Source organism: Mus caroli, unplaced genomic scaffold, assembly GCF_978045245.1.
Source record: "Mus caroli unplaced genomic scaffold, Mus_caroli_1 scaffold_15, whole genome shotgun sequence".
Lineage (NCBI taxonomy): Eukaryota > Metazoa > Chordata > Mammalia > Rodentia > Muridae > Mus > Mus caroli.
In genome coordinates, this window is record NW_028227270.1 from 108,635,381 (window position 1) to 108,658,602 (window position 23,222).

The 23,222-nt window shown below is 42.0% G+C and overlaps 1 protein-coding gene across 6 annotated transcripts in view; it reads left to right on the forward strand.

Annotated features, from left to right (window-relative positions):
- The window catches only part of Ryr2 (ryanodine receptor 2), a 568,461-nt gene that overhangs the window by 295,164 nt on the left and 250,075 nt on the right, over positions 1–23,222 (forward strand). For all 6 annotated transcript variants that reach the window (XM_085831287.1, XM_085831288.1, XM_085831289.1 and 3 more), the window contains exons 16-17: positions 1,637–1,772; positions 15,638–15,733. In XM_085831287.1, coding sequence (XP_085687413.1) covers positions 1,637–1,772; positions 15,638–15,733 — 232 coding nt within the window. The remainder of the gene's footprint in view (positions 1–1,636; positions 1,773–15,637; positions 15,734–23,222) is intronic.

The following is a 23,222-nucleotide window of genomic DNA, read 5'->3' on the forward strand; positions in this document are numbered from 1 at the left end:
TTTAAAGAAAGAATTAACCTGGGCTGGAGATCCAGCTCAGAGGTTAAAAGTATGTATGTGCTGCTCTCACCTAGAAGCTGAGTTTGGTGTTCCCAGCAACTGTGATGTGGCTTACACCACATCAGAAGGCTTACTGCCTGTAACTCTAGCTCTAAGGGATAAGGTGCCCCGTTGTGACCTCTGAAAGAACTACACTCACATGCACATCACATGCCCACAGACATATGCATATGATTCAAAACAATTCTCTCTCTCTCTCTCTCATTCTTTCTCTTTCATTCTTTCTTACAAGAAAGAAGTACACTTATAAGCATCTAAGGAAAACATGGAGAGGATGTCGTTGAATTTCTATAATCCCCAAATCTATGTTGTACTTTTAAAACTATTTTTTCTGGTACTTTTTAAACTGATACTAAATTTTGCAGCTATTTTTCTTTTTTCTTTTTTTGGTTTTTCAAGACAGGGTTTCTCTGTGTAGCCCTGGCTGTCCTGGAACTCACTCTGTAGACCAGGCTGGCCTCGAACTCAGAAATCTGCCTGCCTCTGCCTCCCGAGTGCTGGGATTAAAGGCATGCACCACCACGCCCGGCTCTATTTTTCTTTGTAAAAGAAAAATGATCTGTGATCATAAAGGCACAAAAATCATGGGTATGTCAACACAAGCCAATGGTAAGAACAAGAGGAATTAGTTGTTATGGAGTTCTTATCTTCATGTATTGTAGAACATTGGACTGATTGCTGTACAGCAGTTATATTATATCTGGGGGGGGGATCAACCTAAATATTAGGTTTTGACAATTAAAAATACAAATTTGAATACTTTCAGTCTAATGTGGATATGGAATTTTTTCCTTTGTCATTTTGTTACATAAAACTATCCAGATTGGACAAAGACGTGTTCTAAGGCCCATGGCTGCTGCTAAAATTCTGTCCAGTGAGTGAATTTGACTACTCTATATTTCATAGATTTGGCTTTCACGACCCTGCCCCTGTTTGAGAGTCTCAACACAGCAATAACAATGAAGGCGCCACTTCAGATGTAGGCTGCCTCCTGCAAGAACCCCACAAGTCAATTTTTTATGTGCTTTAAAACTTCTTTTCAGTGGTTTTATTTCACTTAATATGTCTATAATTTAATAGTTATAATAATGCTTATTAAAAACAAGGACGAATCACTAGTAGTAGAACACCACTCACGAGCTGTTCATGCCAACCACTGTGGAACCTTGTCAGTGTAAAGAACATACTTATACAACTTCCATTCACTTCTGTTTAAGAATAGAAACCAAGATTGAAATCCCAAGTTATCTGAAGAATAACTTCTTCTTTCTTGGGCAAACATGACTCTTCTTGTCCTTTGATTAAATGGTCTTCATTTTCTTTACAATGAACTGATGGTGTTAAGTTAGACTTCTCTCAAAAAAAATCAAGCTGTCTCCTTTTCTTCCCCTTTTGGCCTGAGCATAATTAATTTCTTTCCTTTGAGGCAGAGTCTTACTCTCTAACTCAGACCATCCTTGAACTTGTAGTTATCTATCCCCCTGCCTCTGACTCCTGAGTGCTGGGATTGTGAACTTCCATGCCTGACTCAGAATTAGTTTCAGATGGTGATTTCTTTTTTACCCCCCTCTTCCAGGGAATGATCAACCTGGTTCTGGAGTGCATCGACCGCCTGCATGTCTACAGCAGTGCAGCCCACTTTGCAGATGTCGCAGGACGAGAAGCAGGAGAGTCTTGGAAATCCATCCTGAATTCTCTGTATGAGTTGCTGGGTAAGGTCCATGGCTGAGTTTCTATGGCAAATTTGAAAAGATCTTGTAAGAGTTGCAGCAATTTTATGGCATGCTTTTTAGTCAGGACTTTTAATTTTTAATGAAGTTAACCTAAAGCCAACGATGTTTTCTGCATAATCCCTTCTTTGAGTGAGGAAGGTCACCTACCACTTATTGTGGATCTGTGTCTTGGTTAGGGGAGGTGGCTTTTGCAGGGCTCCTATAATGACCAATATCACTTATTTCCTTCTTGGTTCTCAGGTTAGTATTACAGAGTCCATTTTCTTTCAGCTCTGGCTTGCAAGGGGTTCTCACAGTGTCCTTCTGTAGTGTTTATGTGATTGGACTTGCCAACGTCTAGATATATTTTATCTCGAGCAACACTTGAGGTAGTTTATAGCACATTTCCATTAGCACTGTGCAAACATAGGTCTTCTGTCGGGGTACCCGTGTGAAATTGTGTCTCTCTCCTTTCTCACCTACCTAAGGCAGTCACTGATTGCCTTTAATGAATATCTGATGGCCTGCTAGCTGTGCAGGAAGTGGAAGGTGGGCCTTCCGAGAGAAAGGAAGGAACCAGAGGAAGAAGAAGGAGGAAAGCTTTCGCTGGGAGACAGAGGAGACTGACATGATCACAGACCTGGAAACTGTCATCCAATGTGGGGCTTGAACTCCCAACCCTAAGAATAAGTGTCTCATGCTCTAACACCTGGGCTTTACAACAGTCTTCCTTAGTTTTGACTTGAACTATTTCTGTAGTCTCTTTGTGTCTCTTGCCAAGAACTTGGGTCAGTTCGGTTTTACCCTATTGCAAGCTGGTTTCACGACAGTTAACATCTTACCTATATGATACCACTCACTGCAATTCCTTTTGAGTGATGACTGGGGTTGGTTTCAAAGGCAGGACTATCAGCTTTCTGGGTTTTTGTGTCTCTGCCATTTGGTTTAATGCCTGGTGTAGAATAGATACCCAATATCTATTAATACATCAATATTAATAAATGACTGAATTATGATGGAAGAGGAAAGAATTTCTGAATAAAGAATTTTTAATGTGAAGAAGAACGGGTAGTCAAAATATTTGGAAATCCTCTAAAATATAATTAAACTTCATAAAAATTTAAGCAGTCGTAAGAAAATCTATTCATAATTGTCCCTGCTAGAATTATTAACGTTTCCTTTGGGTGAGCACGTTGACATGTCGTTAAAATTAAGCACTTGCAATCTGGTGCTTTCATGAGACTGGCTTTCACATTCCTCCTCTGAACAAGATCGAAGCTATTGACGATATTGTCAGGAGAAAGATATTGTGGCACCAAAAATCTAGAGAGTATATTTCCTTGAAAATATGGAATTAATGGCAGTACTATTAATTTCTTTTTTAAAAAAAGGTGGGGGGGGGAGATACAGAAGAAAAAACCTTCAGTTTGGTGTGCTTTTAACCTAGTTTGGTGTCTTTTTTAACACATAGTGTAACATGTTTACAGGGTGTAACATGGATTGACTTAGACAAACTAAATATCTGGCCAGAGGTGTGTCATAAGGTGTGTCACAAGTCACACATACACCCAGACAGTATGATATTACATTTCTCTTTATGTCTCACCTGTCCCTTCAGCAGGTTACATGGTCAGCTTGCCATGAGTACAAATCTTAGGCATGATAGTGACTTGGGGGAACTCATCTTTCAAGTTCCTTACAGCCAAGCACCCGCTTTATCCTAGGCTACACATCTCTCGAGGTGTACTCTCTATAAGGACACAGAGTTTGGGGGATTTTAATTTGATTATTTTAGAGTTGATTGAATAGCTTTAGTATAGTCCACTAAATGCTGAGACTTGTACAACAAAATAGCTTCTGGTTGTAATGAGTTTTGTGGCTTTTTTGATTGGAACAGGGTGAGAGATGTGGTTTTAAAATGGCACCTGTCCCAGTAGAGAGAGATGGCAGAAGTGGTAAGGGCAGGGTGATATATCCATGCCTTAAACCTCAAATAAATGTCAGTTTAACACAGAATTTAACAGTCTTCACTGTATCCAGAGAATTATTCCTCCCTCTCCCCGCTCTCTCTCTCCCTCCCTCCTCCTCTCTGTCTCTCTGCCTTCTGGATGGTCAGTTTCCCACAATCCTTTTAGGACCCGAGCTAGCTTTTTGCAGTTCCTCATCTTACAGATTTTGCAGTTTACTTCCAGCGTATTGTTGGGGAGGTAAAGAGAATCTTGTCATGAGAAAAAGAACACACTGCTTCCTTCCTCCAGCCCTCTGAACCCACACCTGCCATCTCAAAGTCACTCTGGCAAAGGGGTGGATGGGTGGGATTTTACCAGCACTGGCCAATGCTTGAAGCTAGGTTGAGCCTCTGCCTTTCATGACTCTCAGCTAGAGGGTAGTGCTTACATGGGAAGTTCTTCTGTCTGTCATAGGTGCAGAGTGCTTTGATTTTCTGCCTCACACTGTGCATTGGGCAGAGTCACATTCAACGTTAATTTAACTTATTTAATAAACACGCTGTAGAGGTTCCCATTGATTTTTGGTAGCAGAGTAGATACAGCCATTAATTCACTTTATTAAAAAACAATGGCTCTCTTATTCCTTTTCCATTATGCCCTTTCATTGAGAAAGCCTCATCTTGTCTGTGGCCAGCAGCTCCTGAGAAAATAGCTCTCCTTCATCCCAGACCGAAGCCTCTGCCTCCAATGTGACTTTGGACATAGCTGAAGCTCAGTGTCCTGACTGGGAAAATGGAGGAAGTAAAGGCCCCTGCCTCTAGTGTAATTCCATCAATTCCATGAGCTACCAGGCCAGGCAGATAACTGCTGGCACCTGTTTTGAGTGGTGTCTGTGAACCGGTGATAATGATTCCACCATCAGGTTGTTGGGCAGCTGGGATTTGGTTTTAGTGTCCCGTGCTTAGCATAGACGGTACTTCTCTTCTTGCCTCCTTTTCAATCCCAAGCACATCTTTCCTTTTGGAAACTTCCTGCACTCATCCTTGCCCCATGTTAACAGAGCATTATGTTTGTCTTTATCTTTTCCTGTAGTTCAAACATGCCTTAGAAAGAGATGCCATGTACGTCTATCTCTTGGATATAATAAGCAGAGACTTATACAGTCAGATTATTCTGAGAAGGTAGTGGGGTGTGGTTCTCATTTCAAGAAAAGAAAGAGACAAAGGTTCTTTACCCTTCCTGCTGCACCAAAGGTTTTCAACTCTCTTATTCTGTTTACTCTCCAAGTATCGTGACTCTACTTCCCATATCTGTACCTGCAGCATCCCATGCCTTGCTGCTTCTCAGAAAATACAGATAGCTCTCCATATTAACAGGCATGGCACCCATACTTTTAAGTGGCTGTGGATTGAAAATAAAAGAACATGAATTAACCATGGTTGGATTTCCCTTCTTGTCATCATTTTCTGAACAATACAGGGTAACAATTGTTAACTTAGTTTGGTGGAATTAAGCCAGAGATGATGCCACGTTGTAGTAGAATGTGCACAGGTTGTGTGCAAAATGACATCATGTTATGTGAGGATGTTGGATGTCTGAGAATGTTGGGTTGTTGGTACAACATTCACCAAGGATACCCAGGGGTAACTGAGCTTGGGATCTCCAGGATGTCAGGATACTGTAACGTTTCTGGCTACTCTCTCTAACTCTGATCCTCCTGTCTTGCCATCTTAATCTCGTACCTTAGGGAGTCTAACCTCATGTCCTCATAGATCTTTGTTGACTCTACTCTGGTCTCTGTTTCCTAGAACATGGCATCCCATGTCTGGCCTTTCTCTTGCTTTCTGTCTTCCAACCTCAGTCACTCTTTGTAGCTGCTCTATATTACCTCTTTCCAGTACTTTCTCCAGTCAAGATTTATACTTCTGGAATGTCTATTACCAATTAATATTTGCAAAGTTTGAATATTCTTAAATGTCTATACATGCTTCCTTGATTATTTATAGCTCATTTGATTCAGAAATGATTTGATGGCACTATTATTTAATATTGACATAATTAGAATTCCCTAGAATTTACATCCTGCCAGTATAATAGCTGAAAGGTTCTAAGAACAGAGAATCATTGAGGAGTTTCCGGCTCATGGATATATTTTACTTGTAAGTTTAAATTTTAGGATGAATACATGGCTCATTGGTCAAGCCCACGTACGTCTCTTGCAGAAGACCAGAGCTGGGTTCCCTGGGTTCCCATTAGGCAGCTCACAGTTGCTTATAACTCCAGCTGCAGGTATCTGACACACCTTCTGGGCTCTATAGGTACTATACTCTGTGAATGCCCTGCCTCTGCACACAAATAAATACAACTTAAAAAGTAAACTAGATTTTCAAAGCAGCAAAAGATAAAGTCTGAAAGTATATTTTCACCAGTGCCTTCATGCTTCTTGACATTTGCCTCTTGTGCTGCTGTTCTTGAGTCTTTTGTTAAGCTACCTACATACCCATTTCTTCTAGATTGTTCTGACTATATATTTATTTAAATTCATCACCTCAGGAAAGGTTTCTTTTCCCTTTTCCCTGCACCCTAAGCACCTCAGCTTCTTGCCTGGTCTCTGGATGAGGCATCCTTGTACAACAGAGACATCTGTGTTGGGGGAACATGGGCTTAGAGTCTGGTATGTCTCCATGCCAATAGCAGCTCTCATGCAATGTGAGTTGCTGTGATAAAATGTGTAAAGTAGATAGATGGCTTATGGGTGACCAATGACAGTTTCCCATGATTTTAGAGAAGGCAGAAGTCCAAGTTCAAGGCATCTGCGCACTCTGTGTCTACAGAGGGGTGTTGAGAGACAATTTAATTGAGATGTGTTCTGACTATTCTACAGAAGGGGTGAATATCTCTCCAGGATCCATAAGGACACTAAGCCCTCTGATAAATTCTCCATTCTCATGACCTCATTCCAACCCCCTGACTCCGTCTTCTTTATGTCATCCCTAAGGATTGGGATGGTAGCATGTGAGTGTTTGACCTCAGTATTCAGATCATTGTACAGACTTCGTGAACTGGGTAACTATTCATTAAATATCTGCTTTGAGAGATGCTCTGATGTAGGCATTAAGGGACAGCGGTGGCCAAAGTACAGTGCCTGTCTAAGTTCTCAAGGTGTGGTATGGGGAAAGACAGTGGAAATCAAAAAGCCAGTAAGGATGTGAGCAGCTATTGACTGCACTGCCTTTATCATTTCATTACATCATCATTAAATACTGGTAATATGTGACTAACCAATGACCAGTGAGTAGGATCACATGAAACTGACATTCTCAACCCGTGTGTTCCAACCCCTTTGGCAAACTTCTAGCAAAAAAAAAAAAAAAAAAGATTTATATCATTATTCATAACAGTAGCAAAAAATAAAAGATTTATATCATTATTCATAACAGTATCAAAATTCATAACAGTTATGAAGTAGCAATGAAAATAATTTTATGGTTGGTGGCCACCACAACATGAGGAACTGCATTGAAAGTCACAGAATTAGGAAGGTTGAGAACCACTGTCATTAAATAAAGGATTTGTATGATATATGATATCATTGCAAAATCAAAAAGTTGGGAGAAATATGCCAAAGTTTCCATGAAAGTCAAATCCTAATTAGTCCCCTTAAAGTATGGTGTTTTATACAAAAAAAAAATAAATAACAGCTAGTCAGAAAATAGACAACAGATAGGAGTGACAGCTAACATAAAAGTAAATGAAATAATAAAGGATTTTTATCGTGGCAATAGATGCAAGTTAAAATAATAAGTAGGAATTCTATGTGTTGACTAGGTTGGCACATAAGATAATTTTTATTATATTTATCATTAGGGAAAAGGTAGGATAATGTGTTCTGGGTTGGAGCACAAATGATAGAATTTTAACAGCCTGGCCATCCCTGCTCTGACCACATATAAAACTTTAGATCCTTATGATCCTTTGCTCTCAAGTCCTCTGCTGTAAGAAACACGTTCTATAGGTGTGTTTGTATACATGTGAGAAGAGCATCCACTGTAGAATTACTTGTAAATAGCATAAGATTGAAAGCAATCTTTCTATCAACAGGGGGTTGGCTCCCAAGCTTGTGATATGTAGTATAGTTCTGTGGAATCAATGGAGATTGAGATAAATCTATCATTTGGAAAACTGTGTGAGGCAGACCAAATTGTTTCTCTCTTTCTCTTTGGGAACCTGTAGTATGAAATTACCTGGGAAGGAACAAGAAGTCCTTACTTATGCATGGATTATGATCCCAACTGTAAGGTTTGGAGAGACGCCTCAGTGGGTAGACGCACGAGTGTGCTGTTCTTGCAGAAGACCCAAGTCCATTTTCCAGAACCCACCCTTGGTGGCTGAAAATCCCTTGTAATCACACACACACACACACACACACACACACAAATACAATCTTATTTTTAAAAAGATTTCAACAGCATAAAATTAAAGATATGTAGAGGGAATTTCTTGTGCCCAGTAGGCATTCTGTAAAAATATGTGGAAAATGCTACATGACTATCTCTTGGCTTTTGAATTTTGGCTCCTGATTCTACTTCTGAGACACATTTATTTATAATCTGTTGTCATGCACACCTTTTATGACTGACAAAAGTGGTAACACATGCAACTTAAATATGTGGTGGAAAAAGGAAAAAAAACCCTATATATTGGTTTCAGTTTGATTTTTTTAAAACCCTAGAACATTTATGTATCAGTGAAAATGTGAGTCCTTCCTCTCACACAAGGTAGTTTAAATGATTTAGATGGACCTTAGTGGGGTAGAATTATAAGAAGTTTTAGGTTTACAACTTTCCTTTGGTTGATCTTCATTCTTACTGTTATTCTAGTGAATACTGCTTTCATGTCCAGAAAAGCATTTCAGAAGTGAAAACAGATTACATCTTGACTTTCAGAAATTTAAAAGCCAACTTTTAGGAGTTCCCATTGACTCCAGACTTAGCCCATGTGAGTTTATATTTCAGTTTATAAGAGTTTCTGTTCTGCCATAGTCTCAGAGTTCTATAATATATTTTTATGTCACAGTCCTATGTAGCCCATTTTCAGGCCTCAAAAGATTTACTTTAAGTATCAATGTCAATTCATGACGGACCCTCTCGGCTTCTTCCAAAAAGGTAGACAGGATTCAGGGCCATGGGTAGCATGCTTGTATGTCCTGTGCAAGGGCCTGGATCCTGTGCCCAGAGTACACACTGACATGGAGAGGGAGAGGGAGAGGGAGAGGGAGAGGGAGAGGGAGAGGGAGAGGGAGAGGGAGAGGGAGAGGGAGAGGGAGAGGGAGAGGGAGAGGGAGAGGGAGAGGGAGACGGAGACGGAGACGGAGACGGAGACGGAGACGGAGACGGAGATGGAGACAGACAGAGACAGAGACAAAGACAGAGACAGAGAGAGACTAAAACAAGCACAGAATAAAAACCACCCCCAAGTAGCTGGACAGTGAGTGGCTCCTCTCCTAGACTTATTCGTGTGGTTGCTGCTCTTCTTTGGGGTCCTTGTCACACAGAGAGCAAACAGGGAAGGCAGAGTGATAATCTGTAACAATTTGGTGCTTGGCATCAGCTTTTCGAGGCTGGGTCTTAGGTAGAGATTGATGAAGGTGGATTTATGAACTGCCATTGGGAAGACATCAGGAAGGCACAGACATCCTGTATTTGGAGTTAGAGGAGCATCAACGTGGCCCTCTTTCATACATCTTTTCTGACATCCACATAATTAATCTGTGGGATGCAGACAAGCCAGCATGGCTTTCTAAAGATGTCTGAAAAATGGCCCTTGGGCAAGCTATGAATATTCATTTGCTGAAGACTTGGAGCATAAAATAAACAGAGTAGGTTGCCACTCTTCCTTGTTTAGCAGAAGTGACCAGTTTCTGAATCCTTGAAGAGTTGGGAAGGTGAAGGCTTAGTCCCCAGTGCAGCATCATAGATGGAGCTTTGGGCGCTCTGACCTACTCAGTGGATTTCAAATGGAATCATAAGTTTTGATATATTATAAACAGATCTTTTAGGGAAGAGACCCAATAGAATGAGTGCATCTTGAAAGGCGAGTATTAGATTAGCTCCCACAATACAGCTTGATATATTCAACAATGAATGCCTTACACTAGAGATTCCAAAAATCCAGTAGCTGCTTAACCCATGAGGTTGGATACACTCGGAGTCCCAAGCTGGGACTGAAGGATCCCTAGAGATCTGCTGATCTTTAGTGTATGTTGGAAGTCAGAAAATTCTTGGTTCTGATATCAGGAAAGGGAAATCCCCAGTTATCCAGGCCACCACTGGAAAATGTTGCCCATGTTTAGAGTGACTCTTACGTTAGGTAACCTGATCAAGAGAATCCCTCACAGGAGTCCCCGGCAGTTTGCCTTGTAGTTCATTTCAGATCCAGCTAAGCTGACAAGGTTAACCACTACAAGGGCATCATTAAAGGTAGTAGAAGCTATGAGGTGAGGCCCTTGTAGAAAGTGGGCCAATGGGACTGTGTATTGGGGGGGAGGGGTATACTTTATCTTTAGCCCCTCCTCCTTTCTCTCTGCTTCCTGGCTTCCATGGGGAGAGCAGCTTTTCTGGCCCCACCCCTTTGTTATTATGCATTTATCTTTGCCACAGGCATTAAAAATAGTGGAGTCAGACTCCTGGATTAATTGATCTCACCTTCTTTCAAGCGATTATCTCTGACATTATGTGACAGTGATGGATAGTGACTATCTCAGGAGGACGCAGCAGCTAGAAACTTCAGCGCCTCCAGAGCATTTCCTAGTGTTGCTGGGAAGTGGATCGCCCTGGGTGCCAGGACACTGGGTAAGGCTGCAAGCAATGAAAACCAGGAGCCTGGCCTTCCCCAGGGCTCTGCACAGTAGTCACCCCGAGCTTGTCTGCAGAGGTGTTTCCTGTCTCATGCCCCATGGTCCTGGAAAGACATTGCACTTTAAATCAAGGCATGCTGCTTTTCCTGTTTCTCTCTTGTCATAGTCTCATCTCCGTGAAGTAGCAATGATTGTCACGGACTGTTTCACAGGACTTTGTTTTATTTGCAACATTTAGATTTTGCCTTTTTGAATATGCTTGACCACATGTAAGGTTCTACTCTTTTAAGCTTTTACTTATTTATTACTTATCTGTTTATGTGTATGTACACGCATGCATTGCATGCATGTTTTAGCTTACAAGTAGACAGAGGACAACTTGTAAAAGTTGGTGTCAGATCAAATTTAGGTGTCTGACTTGGCTGCAAGCACGTTTACCTGCTGAGCCATCACCCCGGCATGAGGCCACTAACTCTTAACACTTTCAGAAGATTAGACAGTTGAGCAAGAAGGTACAGAGCCTGGTGCATGCCACAGGCTCTGGAAGCCATTGACTGTATGGGGCTTCGCCCTGTGTTTGTAAGCCCAATCATGACCTGGATGTCATCTTTCTATGCAGCTTTTTCTTCAGAAGGCTGCTCCTGATCTACTGGGATGGTGAGGGAGATTAGACTATCAGTACTTGGTTATATGGCTGTGTACTCTAACTTAGTGCAGGAGGTCAAGGCTGACATCCTTGGTGGCCCAGCAGTAGCTGAGAACCACTTTCTCTTGCCGGCATATTGGGACTTCCCAGCAAAGCCCGTCTGTCTTACACTTCCTGTGGTGAGGCAGCACATCTACCTTCATCTGGGTGGCTCTTCACTATCCTCTCCTTGGTGTGAGCACTTAGTGACACACGCCCAGCCTCCTTTCCTTAAAGTCATATCTTGCTGCTTCAGTGTCCGCACTGAGTAGACACAGAGCAGCCCCTCTGGGCCACCTCCTCCTCATGATTCAGAGAGAGAGAGATTGACGTCCTCAGGATAGCACATCTTTGCTTCCATGGGCACTCATTCACTCCAGCATCTCTGAGGCAGAAATCACCCAGCTGTAGTTGCCAAGGTCCCCCATCCTCAGTGACAGTGTCAGAATTCCTCCAAGTCTCTTAAATTCCCCAACTCCAGTTTTTAGTGGATCTCAAAGTCTCTTCATAGTAACCTAAATGTTCCTAAACCTTTCAAAGTCTGTGTCTCCTGGCCTCCGCTGCCTATGCTGTGGAGAGCCTGTTGGCTGTGCGCGTGTAGATTGTGTGAGAGGCTAGTGAGGCCCATGTCTTCTGACTCTGGGCCACTTCCCAGCACCTTCCTGGTGCAGCATATGGGATGCATCATGTCCTCGGTGCTGGCTGAATAGAGCAGAAGAGTTCTAGAGCTTCCTCGCCTGACAGTGAATTGTCAATCTGTTGGTAATTCTCTGAGCCTGCCATTCTTTTGGGAAAGTCTCAGTCAAAGCTTAGAGACATGCGAGTATGAAGACAGGCTGTCACAATACTGTCACAAAGCTCTTCAGTGCATGGTAGTCATGTCTTCATAAGCACTTCATAAGTTGAAATATGGTATGTTGAAAATATGCCTGATACATCTATCCAACCAGATATTTTTGTTTAGCACAGCCTTTCTTAAAGTGCTCAGAGCTAGACTGATAGTACTCCTCCAATGGATACAACCATCAAATGTAAAACCTATTTAAAAGGAAGGATGGCCCATGGAATGCATTTAAGACCTGTGTCCCCAAAATGCTCTTAATATAATATACTGTTGAGCATTGGCCATTGGCCCTCATGATGACTTGGTGAACTGGAGCTAATTACCCAGCACCATAAGAGAACACTGAATGGTATATCCATAGCCCAGAAACAGAGTTCAGAATCCAAAGCACTGCTTCTATGAAATTCATGTTACTTTTTCTTTAAGTCAAAAGGATTTCACTCAGTTTGACTATTTTAAATTGGGGCTCACATGAGCTAAGAAATGAATAACTGGGTACTTGTTTATGTTAGTTATTTCTCTGTTGATGATACATCTAACCAACCAGACATTATTGTTTAGCCATACCATGGTGATAAAATGCCATGACCAGGATAACTTATAGAAGAAAGTGTATTTGGCCCATGGCCCCAGAGGGCCAATAACCCTTCATCCCAGAAGGGAGGCATGGCAGGAAGCTGCAGGTATGGCTGCTGGAGGATGATGTCTTGAACTACAAACGTGAAGCTGAAATATCCAAGTAAAAAGATGAGTCTTTAAACTCTTAAAGCCCATCTCTGGTGACATACTTCCTCCAACAAGGCCACCTCTCCCAAACCATCTCTATTTCTACCACCAGCTGGAGCCTGAACATTCACATACATGATCTGATAGGGATATTGTTCTTCAAGCCACCAAATTGTACAATAAGAATTTTGTTATTACATGTATTTACTCTGTGTGTATATCCATGTGTGTTCATGTGGCACAGTGCACATATGGAAATCAGAGGGCATCTCTGACCTCTCCTGCTATGTGAGTCCCTGGGATTGACTCATCCGGCTCAACAAGAAATCTCTCTACCCACTATGCCATCTCACCAGCACATTAATAATAACTTTTAAACTTAGTTTTCAATAAGGAGGCTGAGTATGGTGATACCTGCTTATAAACCCAGCACACGGAAGGCTGAGGAGGGAAAATTAGGGTGAATTAGAAGCTAGCAACAGGTGCCAATACCTTCAGGGTAACATAGCCTGACCTCCCAGACACAGGACACAGGACACAGGAAAGTAATAACACTCACTTTCACAGTCTAACTAGATAAAAGTTTAAAGAGTTTTAATTATTCAACAGTGATAAAAATTAGTTCCATGAACTTATATTTGCTTCTTAAGAGCTTAGTTGGACTGTTTTTACTGTACATAAGATGAACTACAGTTATTTAAGCATTAGATATTCTTATTGTGTACATTAGCAACCAGTTACTCATTTGTATAGCTGAACAATTTCTTCTATCTTAAGCTTTCTGCATTGTGAAGAGGTTTAATAAGGCAGAATATTAGATTTTATAAGATCTTAAAATCCAGCACAGGAAGACACACGAGACACTGTATACTCTTCACATTTTATTTTCCTTGCATTCACAGGGCCACGCATGGCCCAATACAACTCTTAACTAACAGAGGGAAGTGGCATTTGTGGCAGATGAAAGCCTTGGGGATGAGGGCCAGTGAGGTGCCAGTTAAAGCATGCTGTTGGAATTGGTTTTCTAGCATTGGGAAAGAGTTTTGCCTTGTGTTCTATACTGTGGTGTTCTGCTCACATTAACCTTACACTGTACCTTGGGGATGAGAATGGTCATCAGATGAAGACTAGTGCCATCAGAATATGGCACTATGGATGAATATGGATGCCATCAGAACTTAATTGAATTTTTTTCTTGTTTACACTTTATTTGTGTGTATTGAGTGTTGTGGGTGGGAGAGGCATAGGCATGCTGAGGTACATGTGGAGGTCAGAGGACGGCTTCCAAGACTTGTCATTTCCTCCACCATTATATGGGTCTGGAGGATCAAACTGAGGTTGGCAAGCTTGACCGGACACACCTGTCCTCAGGCCCTGTCACTTCGTGCCCTTCCTTTATCCTGTTCCCGAGGCTAAGTCTCCTTTTAGGCAGAGGGAGAAGAATCTTCCTATCCTTATGTATTTCACGTTTTCTGTCAGAGCAGGAATCAGCTTCATTTGCTGGCTTACTTTGGAAGGAGACGTGAAGGGCATCTTCACTGTGGCTTGCACAGACTAGCCATAGGCTGTTCGCCCTCCTGTTCTTACGTAGCAGGTTCCAGACAAGAGCTTCAGACTCCAGTCCTTCATTTGACCTCCTAGTGTGACCAGACTTTCCCTCACATACATATTTTCTGCCTTTAAATATCATGCTATTAAAAAAATCTCACATACAGCTGTGAGCACTTACACTGTTTCTGAACAGCCTGACAGGTGTAAGCTTAGAACTTTGGGGGAAAAAAAATACTAGTTTGCTGTCACCAAACTGAATCTTCTGAATTTTAAGGGGAAAAAAAAATGTTTTTTTTTTTTTTTGAGTATATAATCTGGGTGGAAATAAATGTCATTTCAGAATTTCGTATGAGGCAGGCTCTTCGGTTAAAGAAGTTGAGATATGACAAGGCTAAGCAAAGTTAAAATAGGTTCCTCTGAACTGTTTTTATATGATTGGAGATCTTTAAGTGACGAGAGGTGCATAGTGGCTTATGACTTTATTAACAACCAGCCCTGCCATTTTTCCCCTGATTCATTTAGTTACATCTCAGCACACCTGTTAGAATCATAGCTGCTAGCTGTATATGTCCTTTTATTTTGTCTGATATGTTCTTAGCTCCTTTGGAGTATAGGTGTGAAAATTAGGCTCTGGAGAGATCAAATAGTTCAGTCTGATGGCTGATTAAAAGCAATGTGTGTTAGAAGCCAAGTGGGGAAACTTCCAAAGAGCTGGTTTCTGTCACTCTTCATTATTACCACCCAGTGTGAATCCCAGCTTTCTGGAATTGTTTGCCTTCTTTTATTTTTAATTAATTAATTAATTAATCAATTAGTTAATTTTATTAGGTATTTTCTTCATTTACATTTCTAATACTATCCCAAAAGTCCCCCATACCCTCCCCCCCCCCACTCCTCTACCCACCCATTCCTACTTCTTGGCCCTGGTGTTCCCCTGTACTGAGGCATATAAAGATTGTACAACCAATGGGCCTCTCTTTCCAATGATGGCCAACTAGGCCATCTTCTGATACACATGCCGCTAGAGACACGAGCTCAGACCCCTCCCGGCGAAGCTATGACAATGGGGGAAAAAAACAAAAACAAATGCACAAAACTCAATTTTATGTGTGTAGGTGTGTTTGTAGTTGCATTTGCATATGGTTTAGATGAGACTGGGAGGTGCTTTGTTCTCTCCCATATTTTATGCCTCTTTCGACCTTACTGTTGTCCTTGAACTTGAAAATCACATTTATGCAAGTTCTTCTTTTGCAGCGGCTCTAATTAGAGGAAATCGTAAAAACTGTGCTCAGTTTTCTGGCTCCCTCGACTGGCTGATCAGCAGACTGGAAAGACTGGAAGCATCCTCGGGTATGTTCCTTGTTTTCTCCTTGATGTGTACGGTGCTTTTTCCTGTTTACTTTAAGACATAACAAACTTGTGAGTTCAGTGTTATGTGTTTTCTTTTGAATTGGTTGAATTTTTTTTTTAATTTATATTACGTCACCGCCATCCTGAGCTGGTCCTAAACAGTCTTGATATAACAACAGAGTTCCTGAAAGAAGAGAGTCCATTCTGGAATATGAATGAGCATGGCCTGAGAACACAGATTTGGGTTACCCCAAGTCTATGTTCCAATGTAGAAGCAGTTTTTCAAAGTTTGTATAGTACCAGAACAAAGAGAGCCATGGGTCAGGGCACTTTCCCAATGCTTCAACAGAAACATGGAGTAGACGAGTTAATAGCGGAGGAAAGAAGCTCAGCTGTAGGCTGCAGAGCTATTTAATGACAAGTAGCCCTTGAGTTGCTGGAAACAAGTTGTTGTGTGTTATAAGAAGAAAGAACCAGGATATGTTTGTTAGAGGCATGGGATGGTGTGGGGAAAGGGGATGCCTCTGCAGACCTGTACTGGCTGGGTTTGTGTGTTAACTTGACACAAGCTGGAATTATCACAGAGAAAGGAGCCTCCCTTGAGGAAATGTCTCCATGAGATCCAGTTGTAAGGCATTTTCTCAGTTAGTGATCATAGGGGGAGGGCCTAGGCAATTGTGGGTAGTGCCATCCCTGGGCTGGTAGTCTTGGGTTCTATAAGAAAGCAAACTGAGCAAACCAGAGGAAACAAGCCAGTAAGTAAGATATCTCCATGGCCTTTGTATCAGTCTGCTTGAATCTCTCAATGGGTCTGCTTGAGTCCCAGTCCTGACTTCCTTTGGTGATGAACAGCAGCGCGAAAGTGCAAGCTGAATAAACCCTTTCCTCCCCAACTTGCTTCTTGGTTATGATGTTTTGTGCAGGAATAGAAACCCTTAGACAGGGCCCATGGTGAGCCATCCCTCCCCCCCACCCCCCGAGGATATAATATGGAAGAGTTTAGGATATGGGGAGAGGAGGTGAAGAGGGAGGGGAGAGAGAGAGAGAGAGAGAGAGAGAGAGAGAGAGAGAGAGAGAGAGAGAGAGAGAGAGAGAGAGAGAGAGAGAAGAGAAAGTAGAGGAGTAGAGGCTGGCTATGAACTTGTAAAGAGAGGTGAGGATGGGAATGGGGGGAGAAGGGACAGAGAGGCAAGAGAGTAAGAGGGTAAGAGAGAGAGGAGGGAACAAACAGTCCCTTTTATAGTGAGTCAGGCATACTTGGCTGTTGCTAGGTAACTGTGGGGTGGGGGTCTAGAAAGAATGCTAACATAAGTAGTTTGTTAATATGTTATGAGAGGTTTAATTTGTTAGGTACAAGGATGTCAAGTCAGACTCAGAAGTGCAAGGAATGGCTATTAAGGATGCTGAAGATAGCACAAGATAAATCATAATTAAGCTCTGGACCTGCACCGTACCAACCATTCCACAACTGCCTGCATCCCAGCCAGTTACTCAGCCCTGCAGAAGGGCCGGTGGGAGGTGCAGCCTTTTTTTCCAGGGAGCCTCAGTTTACAGTGGAGAGTTCCACAAAGGTTTGTAGTTTTATATTTATAAATAAGGCTAGTGATACAGCTCTGAAGTCAACTAGAGAGCTAGAATTCTTCATCTTCCTCGAGCTGATGATTCCCAAAATGCTCAATGAAACAACAATAACAACAACAACAACCCTTTAGATTTTAGGATGTGGAGTCTTACTTTTTTCCTTTGTATTCAAATGAATTGTAGGTGCAAGGATATTTAGGTAAATGTGGGAATTTAGTTCCCCGAATGATACAGTGACTCACTATAAAAGGGACTGTTTGCCCTCTCCTCTGTCTCTTACCCTTTTACTCTCTTGCCTGTCTTTCCCTTCTCCCCACATTCCCCTCCTCACCTCTCTTCAAGTTCATAGCCAGCCTCTACTCCTCTACTTTCTCTTCTCTTCTCTTCTCTTCTCTTCTCTTCTCTTCTCTTCTCTTCTCTTCTCTTCTCTTCTCTTCTCTTCTCTTCTCTTCTCTTCTCTTCTCTTCTCTTCTCTCTCTCTCTCTCTCTCTCTCTCTCTCTCTCTCTCTCTCTCTCTCTCTCTCTCTCTCTCTCTCCTCCTCTCCCCATATCCTAAGCTCTTCCATATTTAAAGAGATTTTATAAACTGTTGAAGATCATCCACAAAATACGACTTGTTTCTGGGCAGAAACTCTGAAAATCTCTTAGCTTTGACCAGTGTCTCTCCATCCTCCCTGATAAAACTGTCCTTTCTGCCCTGGTTCACTTGTTTTAGTTTCCACATGGGAAACCAGCTGGGATCTAAGGGATTAAATATCACTCTCTGTTCTTTCAACTGTGAACATTTAAACACAACTACGGACATCCGTGCCTTGTAGGCAAGTATTCATGGGAAAGACTGCAGCTTAGCAAGAGCAAGTATGGTGGGTGAAGATGAAGTGTTTGTCATCACCAGCTGTTCTCAACCTTCCTAAGATTGTGACCCTTTGATACAGTTCCTCTGGCCATGGTGACCCCCCCCAACCATAAGATTTGCTACTCCATAACTCTAATTTTGTTACTGTGATGAGTCCCAGTGTAAATATCTAATGTGTAAGATATCTGATATGCAACTCCCAAAGGGATCATGACCCACCGGCGAGAACTCAGCTCTGGTACTGTTTACAGGAATGAGTCAGCTAGAGAAAGGCAGCCTATTAGGAGCAAGGTGGGCTTCTGCTGTATGGTCCTTAGAATACTGGGAACCTGCATGCTTTGCAGTGATGGAAGAGTTCTCACTTGGGAAGCCTGCCAACTCCCCTCCAGTGCAGAACCAGTCAAAAGTTTTTGGGGGTGGGCTTCAGATGCCAGAGCTGTGAAACGGCGTTCAGTTCCTGGACACGGGATGCTTTAAGTACCCACAGTTATCATAGTTAATGATTTCTTGGAAATTTGAAGCTCTTCATAGTCTAGAGGCATTACTTCCACCACTTTGTACAGGAGCATCTCAGACTCTGGTGCCCTATGAAGTCTTTTTCCTTGATACATGGTTAGATGTGACATGTTGAGTCAAAAAGAGACAAGGTTCTTAGGTTAATTTTTGAGAATCACTATTGCTGAAGAGATGCCATTACTCTCACTTCCTTTCACCACAGACTAAGTTGTAACTAGGACTGAAGAGACAGAGTGAACAGAGGCTGAGTAGAATAGTCTCTACTTCATTAGAAAGGCTTCTTTTAGGTTGCTGTATTTTATCAACAAGATGACATGTAGCAAATGTGGGGATCCTGCAAAAGAAACTCCAAATGAAATAGAGCAATGGGCATGGCAGGGGTGGGGGTGGGGGTAGTAAAAAAATAGTCAATTTTACTATGTTTCCTGACATCTTTGTCTTCTTCAGAGTGCTTTTCTTAAAGCAGATGGAGAAGGGAGAAGGCAAATTCCGTTGCTAGAAAATGGTTCTTACAATGAAAGAGTGCTCCAGCTGTTTTAAAATCAGCGATAAATGGTGCCCTGCCTCATGATGTAGCTGCATGGTTCTATAATCATTTTCCATGGTTACTTGAAAACCATTATTCACTTTGAGCTGTGGTGCTAAGGAAGGAGGAATAGCAATGCTTGCTGGATTCTGGCTTTCAGGTGGGGATATTTCGTGATTGGCTCAGTCATGGGTGACTCATCGAGACTATTCAATGGTTGATGGAGTTATGGCTTCTACAATGTGTTTTGTTACTCATTAAGACTGCAGGTTCGCCGGGCGTGGTGGCGCACGCCTTTAATCCCAGCACTCGGGAGGCAGAGGCAGGCGGATTTCTGAGTTCGAGGCCAGCCTGGTCTACAAAGTGAGCTCCAGGACAGCCAGGGCTATACAGAGAAACCCTGTCTCGTAAAAACCAAAAAAAAAAAAAAAAAAAAAGACTGCAGGTTCTCAGATGGGCAGAAGTTTCCTATGTAGAGTTATTGTACTTGCACAGTTTCTACTTCTACCTTAGTGGTATCTTTCATGATTATTTCATGGTGATTCTTCCTCGTTTAGAGAGTTTTAGAACTAAGATAGGTTTGTTTACTATATTGCAAAGGACATTTGGGTACGCACAGTAGCAAATGTGCCATATGCAACCCACTTACAGATACCCGACTGCATGGTCTGAAAACCTTTCTTGTCCTGTGAGTTTCAGCTTCTTCTTCAAGACTTACTAAGGAAGGGCCCAAGACTCATCTATTTAAACACTGACGAGAGGCTGAGACTCTGAGAACTATGTGTACTGCAACAGGACACCCTCCAGATTTACTAGTGTGGCAGGAACCACTGGATATGGCCACTACACTCACAAACTCACAGCAGCTCTGGTTTCCAGCACAAGACTAGCACAAGATCAAGCCAGCCCCAAATTCTGGCATAGACTGGGAATATGCTGCTGGGCCCTATTGTTTACCAAAGGAGTCATTGACAGTTGACAGGAATGACTGTCCCTTTCCCAGCAACTGCCTGCCTGCTTACTTTCTTGCTTGCTTTCCTCCTTGCTTGCTTGCCTCCTTCCTTCCTTTGGATTTCCCACATACCCTTAGATGGCTCCACATCTGTCCATGGTCAGGCAGGAAGTTAGGAAGGGATTGTGTTGAAATGGATGTGGTGAGCTCGAGCGGAAATGGGGGTGGATATGATAATGTATGAAACTGTCAAGATCAAGAACTTGACCTTCATAGGCAGTTGCAGGGACTGCATTTCACACACATCTCAGGGTTTGGAGAGCAGTAAGAAGCAATGACTAGCTGAAGGTAAGTGGTTCCTGGGCCCTATCTTTGTCACCAACAAGACACTACAAGTCCGAAGTTGGATGGCTGACTTCATGTATTGGGTCACAGCCAGAATGCAGTGTTTTGCACACTCTACCCAATGTGTACTGGAGGAAGGAAGGTCTTGTACCCTTTATCCATGGCATGCTGTCAGTATTCCAGGTGAAAAGTTATTTAGTCCATTGTATAAAATAGCCGTTAGGCTGGCAGCATGACTCTGCAGATAGAGGTACTTACCACTATAGGCCTGATAGCCTGACCCACACAGTGGGAGAGAGCTACCAAAGTTGTCCTCTGACTTTTGCAACACATGTTGCGGTTCACATACCCACTCATATAAATAAGTAAATAAATGAATGAATGAATGAATGAATAAATGAATAAGTTTAATATACATTAAAATAAATCAAGTACTTCAAGACTACATATGTATTGTATGTGAAACATAATGGATTTATGTGTTCAGACTTGAACTCTGTCCCTAAAATTTCTCTTTATGTATAAGCCAATCTAAAACAGCAATGAGGAAACCTCCTGAATCTAAAACACTTCTGGTCCTGATGTTGCAAGCAAGGGGGCTCATTTTGAACATGCCATCTTCCTGAATCCTTGCCATCCTACCATCAGATTTCCATTCAAAGAAAGAGAAGGCGGGGCCAGGCACTTACAGCACTTGTTTGAGGTCAAGAGAGAGGAGAGGGGGATTGAGCCTGTGTCAACACTGTGATCTCTGGAGTAGTGTCATCTTCCTTCTGCATTGTGCTCAGACCCATGAGCTTGCAGAGACTAGCCCACTGGATGCACTCAGAGATAAACTGATACAGGAAAATCAACTACAGCCAAAGAGCCTAGAAATATCTGGTAGCATTTGTGATTCAGGTTACCTCTGAGCATTTGATTAGCTTTTGTTCTCTGAGTCTGAGTCTCATGTGACCCAAGCAAGCCTTCAACTCAAAGTGTAGTGGAGGATGGCCTTGAACTTCTGATCCTGCAGTCTCCAGTCCCCTCATGCTGGGATTGGATAACAGATATGTACCATCATGGCTCATTTTAAGCAGTGCTGGGGATCAAACCCTGGGCTTCATGCCTGCTAAGCAAATACTCTACCACCTTACTGAGACACATAGTCAACCTTTATTATTTTAAGATATAACAATGTATCCAAATAAAAATTTGAATAATATAGAATTTCTGATATGGCCACTTGGTTGTTCAATCATGAACTGTCTAGAACTGCAATTCCCCTCTCCTAACTGTCCTTTGGCAACCGTGGTTTCTTTGTCCTTCAAAAAGCCTGGCCCCTTGAACTGAAGGGAGTAGCTGTCAGAAGCCTGATTTGGCAGAACTGCACATTATCATTGCATTGCTCTTGGTTTGTGTTTTTTCTCAGTAAGTTTACCCCAGGAATCTCACACTCATCTTCCAATTCCAAACTTTAGTCTCTCTTCTTGGCTCATTTGTTTTGCAGACACCCCTCCCAGAGTGTGTTCTCTTACTCTGTGTGCATAAGAATATTATGTGTTCCCTCCCATTTTCACCTCTTCCCTGATTTTGCAAATCTGTGTTCTATTTTCAAACTTAAACTTAGTCAATTTTCCTCCCCCCCCCCATATCACACGAGCTTGAGGAATAATGAGTTTATTTTCCTCTTTGGCCTCAAAAACATTCTGAAAAATTCAAAATACATTTAATGTTGTCTTTTAGCCATTTGCCTTGAATCCACAGCTCTTGCAAACACAATTTTTAAACTATGAATTTGAATACTAATGTGATATATAAATATTTTCTTCCTCTATTCATGTAAGATATAGAAACTCTACTTATGGTAACTTCCATTTGCTTTACCACTTAGCTCTTGGTAACAAAAAGAAAGAAAATTCCATGCTATTTCTTTTTGTTCTTTCTTTCTGTTTGCCAGAAGACTTAAAAATAAATTAGCCATTTATCTTATACTGAAACTCAAATCATTTCTTATTTTAGTCTTTGTGTTTGCTGTGGTGTGTGTAAGTGTATGAATATGTGATATATGTGCATGTGTTTGTGTGCTTGAGTGCAAGTGTACACATGCTGTGGCATGTGTGTGTAGATCAGAGGACAGTCTCCACGGGTTCTGGTCTGCCATTTCTCCCTCTGTTTGAGATGGCCGTCCTTACCAATGGCCACTCTGTATACAAGTGTGGCTGACCCACGCGCTTCTAAAGATTCTCTGTTTTAATAGATCCTCTGTTTCCACCTTGCAGTCAGTACTTTGTTCTCATATTACCGTAGTATGTGCTTTTCACATCCAGACCTAGACATACGCCTTTGCTCATGCATCCAGTTTTGCTGTGAGCCTTTGTGAGCCATTATTTGCTAATAGTCTTCCATTTCTTGGTGTTTTGTTTTATTTTGTTTTGTTTTTGTTTTTGTTATCAACTTCTCATAAAAAGCTATTGCCTCAGTCTGGGCTGCTGATTGAGAATGCCACAAGTCCTGGAAATGTGTTACTGTTCTCAATCCTGCAGGTGTCAGGACAGGCCCTTTGGGTTTCGTGTCTGGATCTCCTTGTCACCGACAGCTCATCCTTTCCTGGGTGGCAGGGACAAGCCTTCTCCCATAGCTTCCTCCTATGTGAAGTAATCAGCCCTCCTGACTCCTTCAGGTTTTATAGCATCCAGAGATGTATTTTAGAATCGGAGTGCCCCCAAGTCAA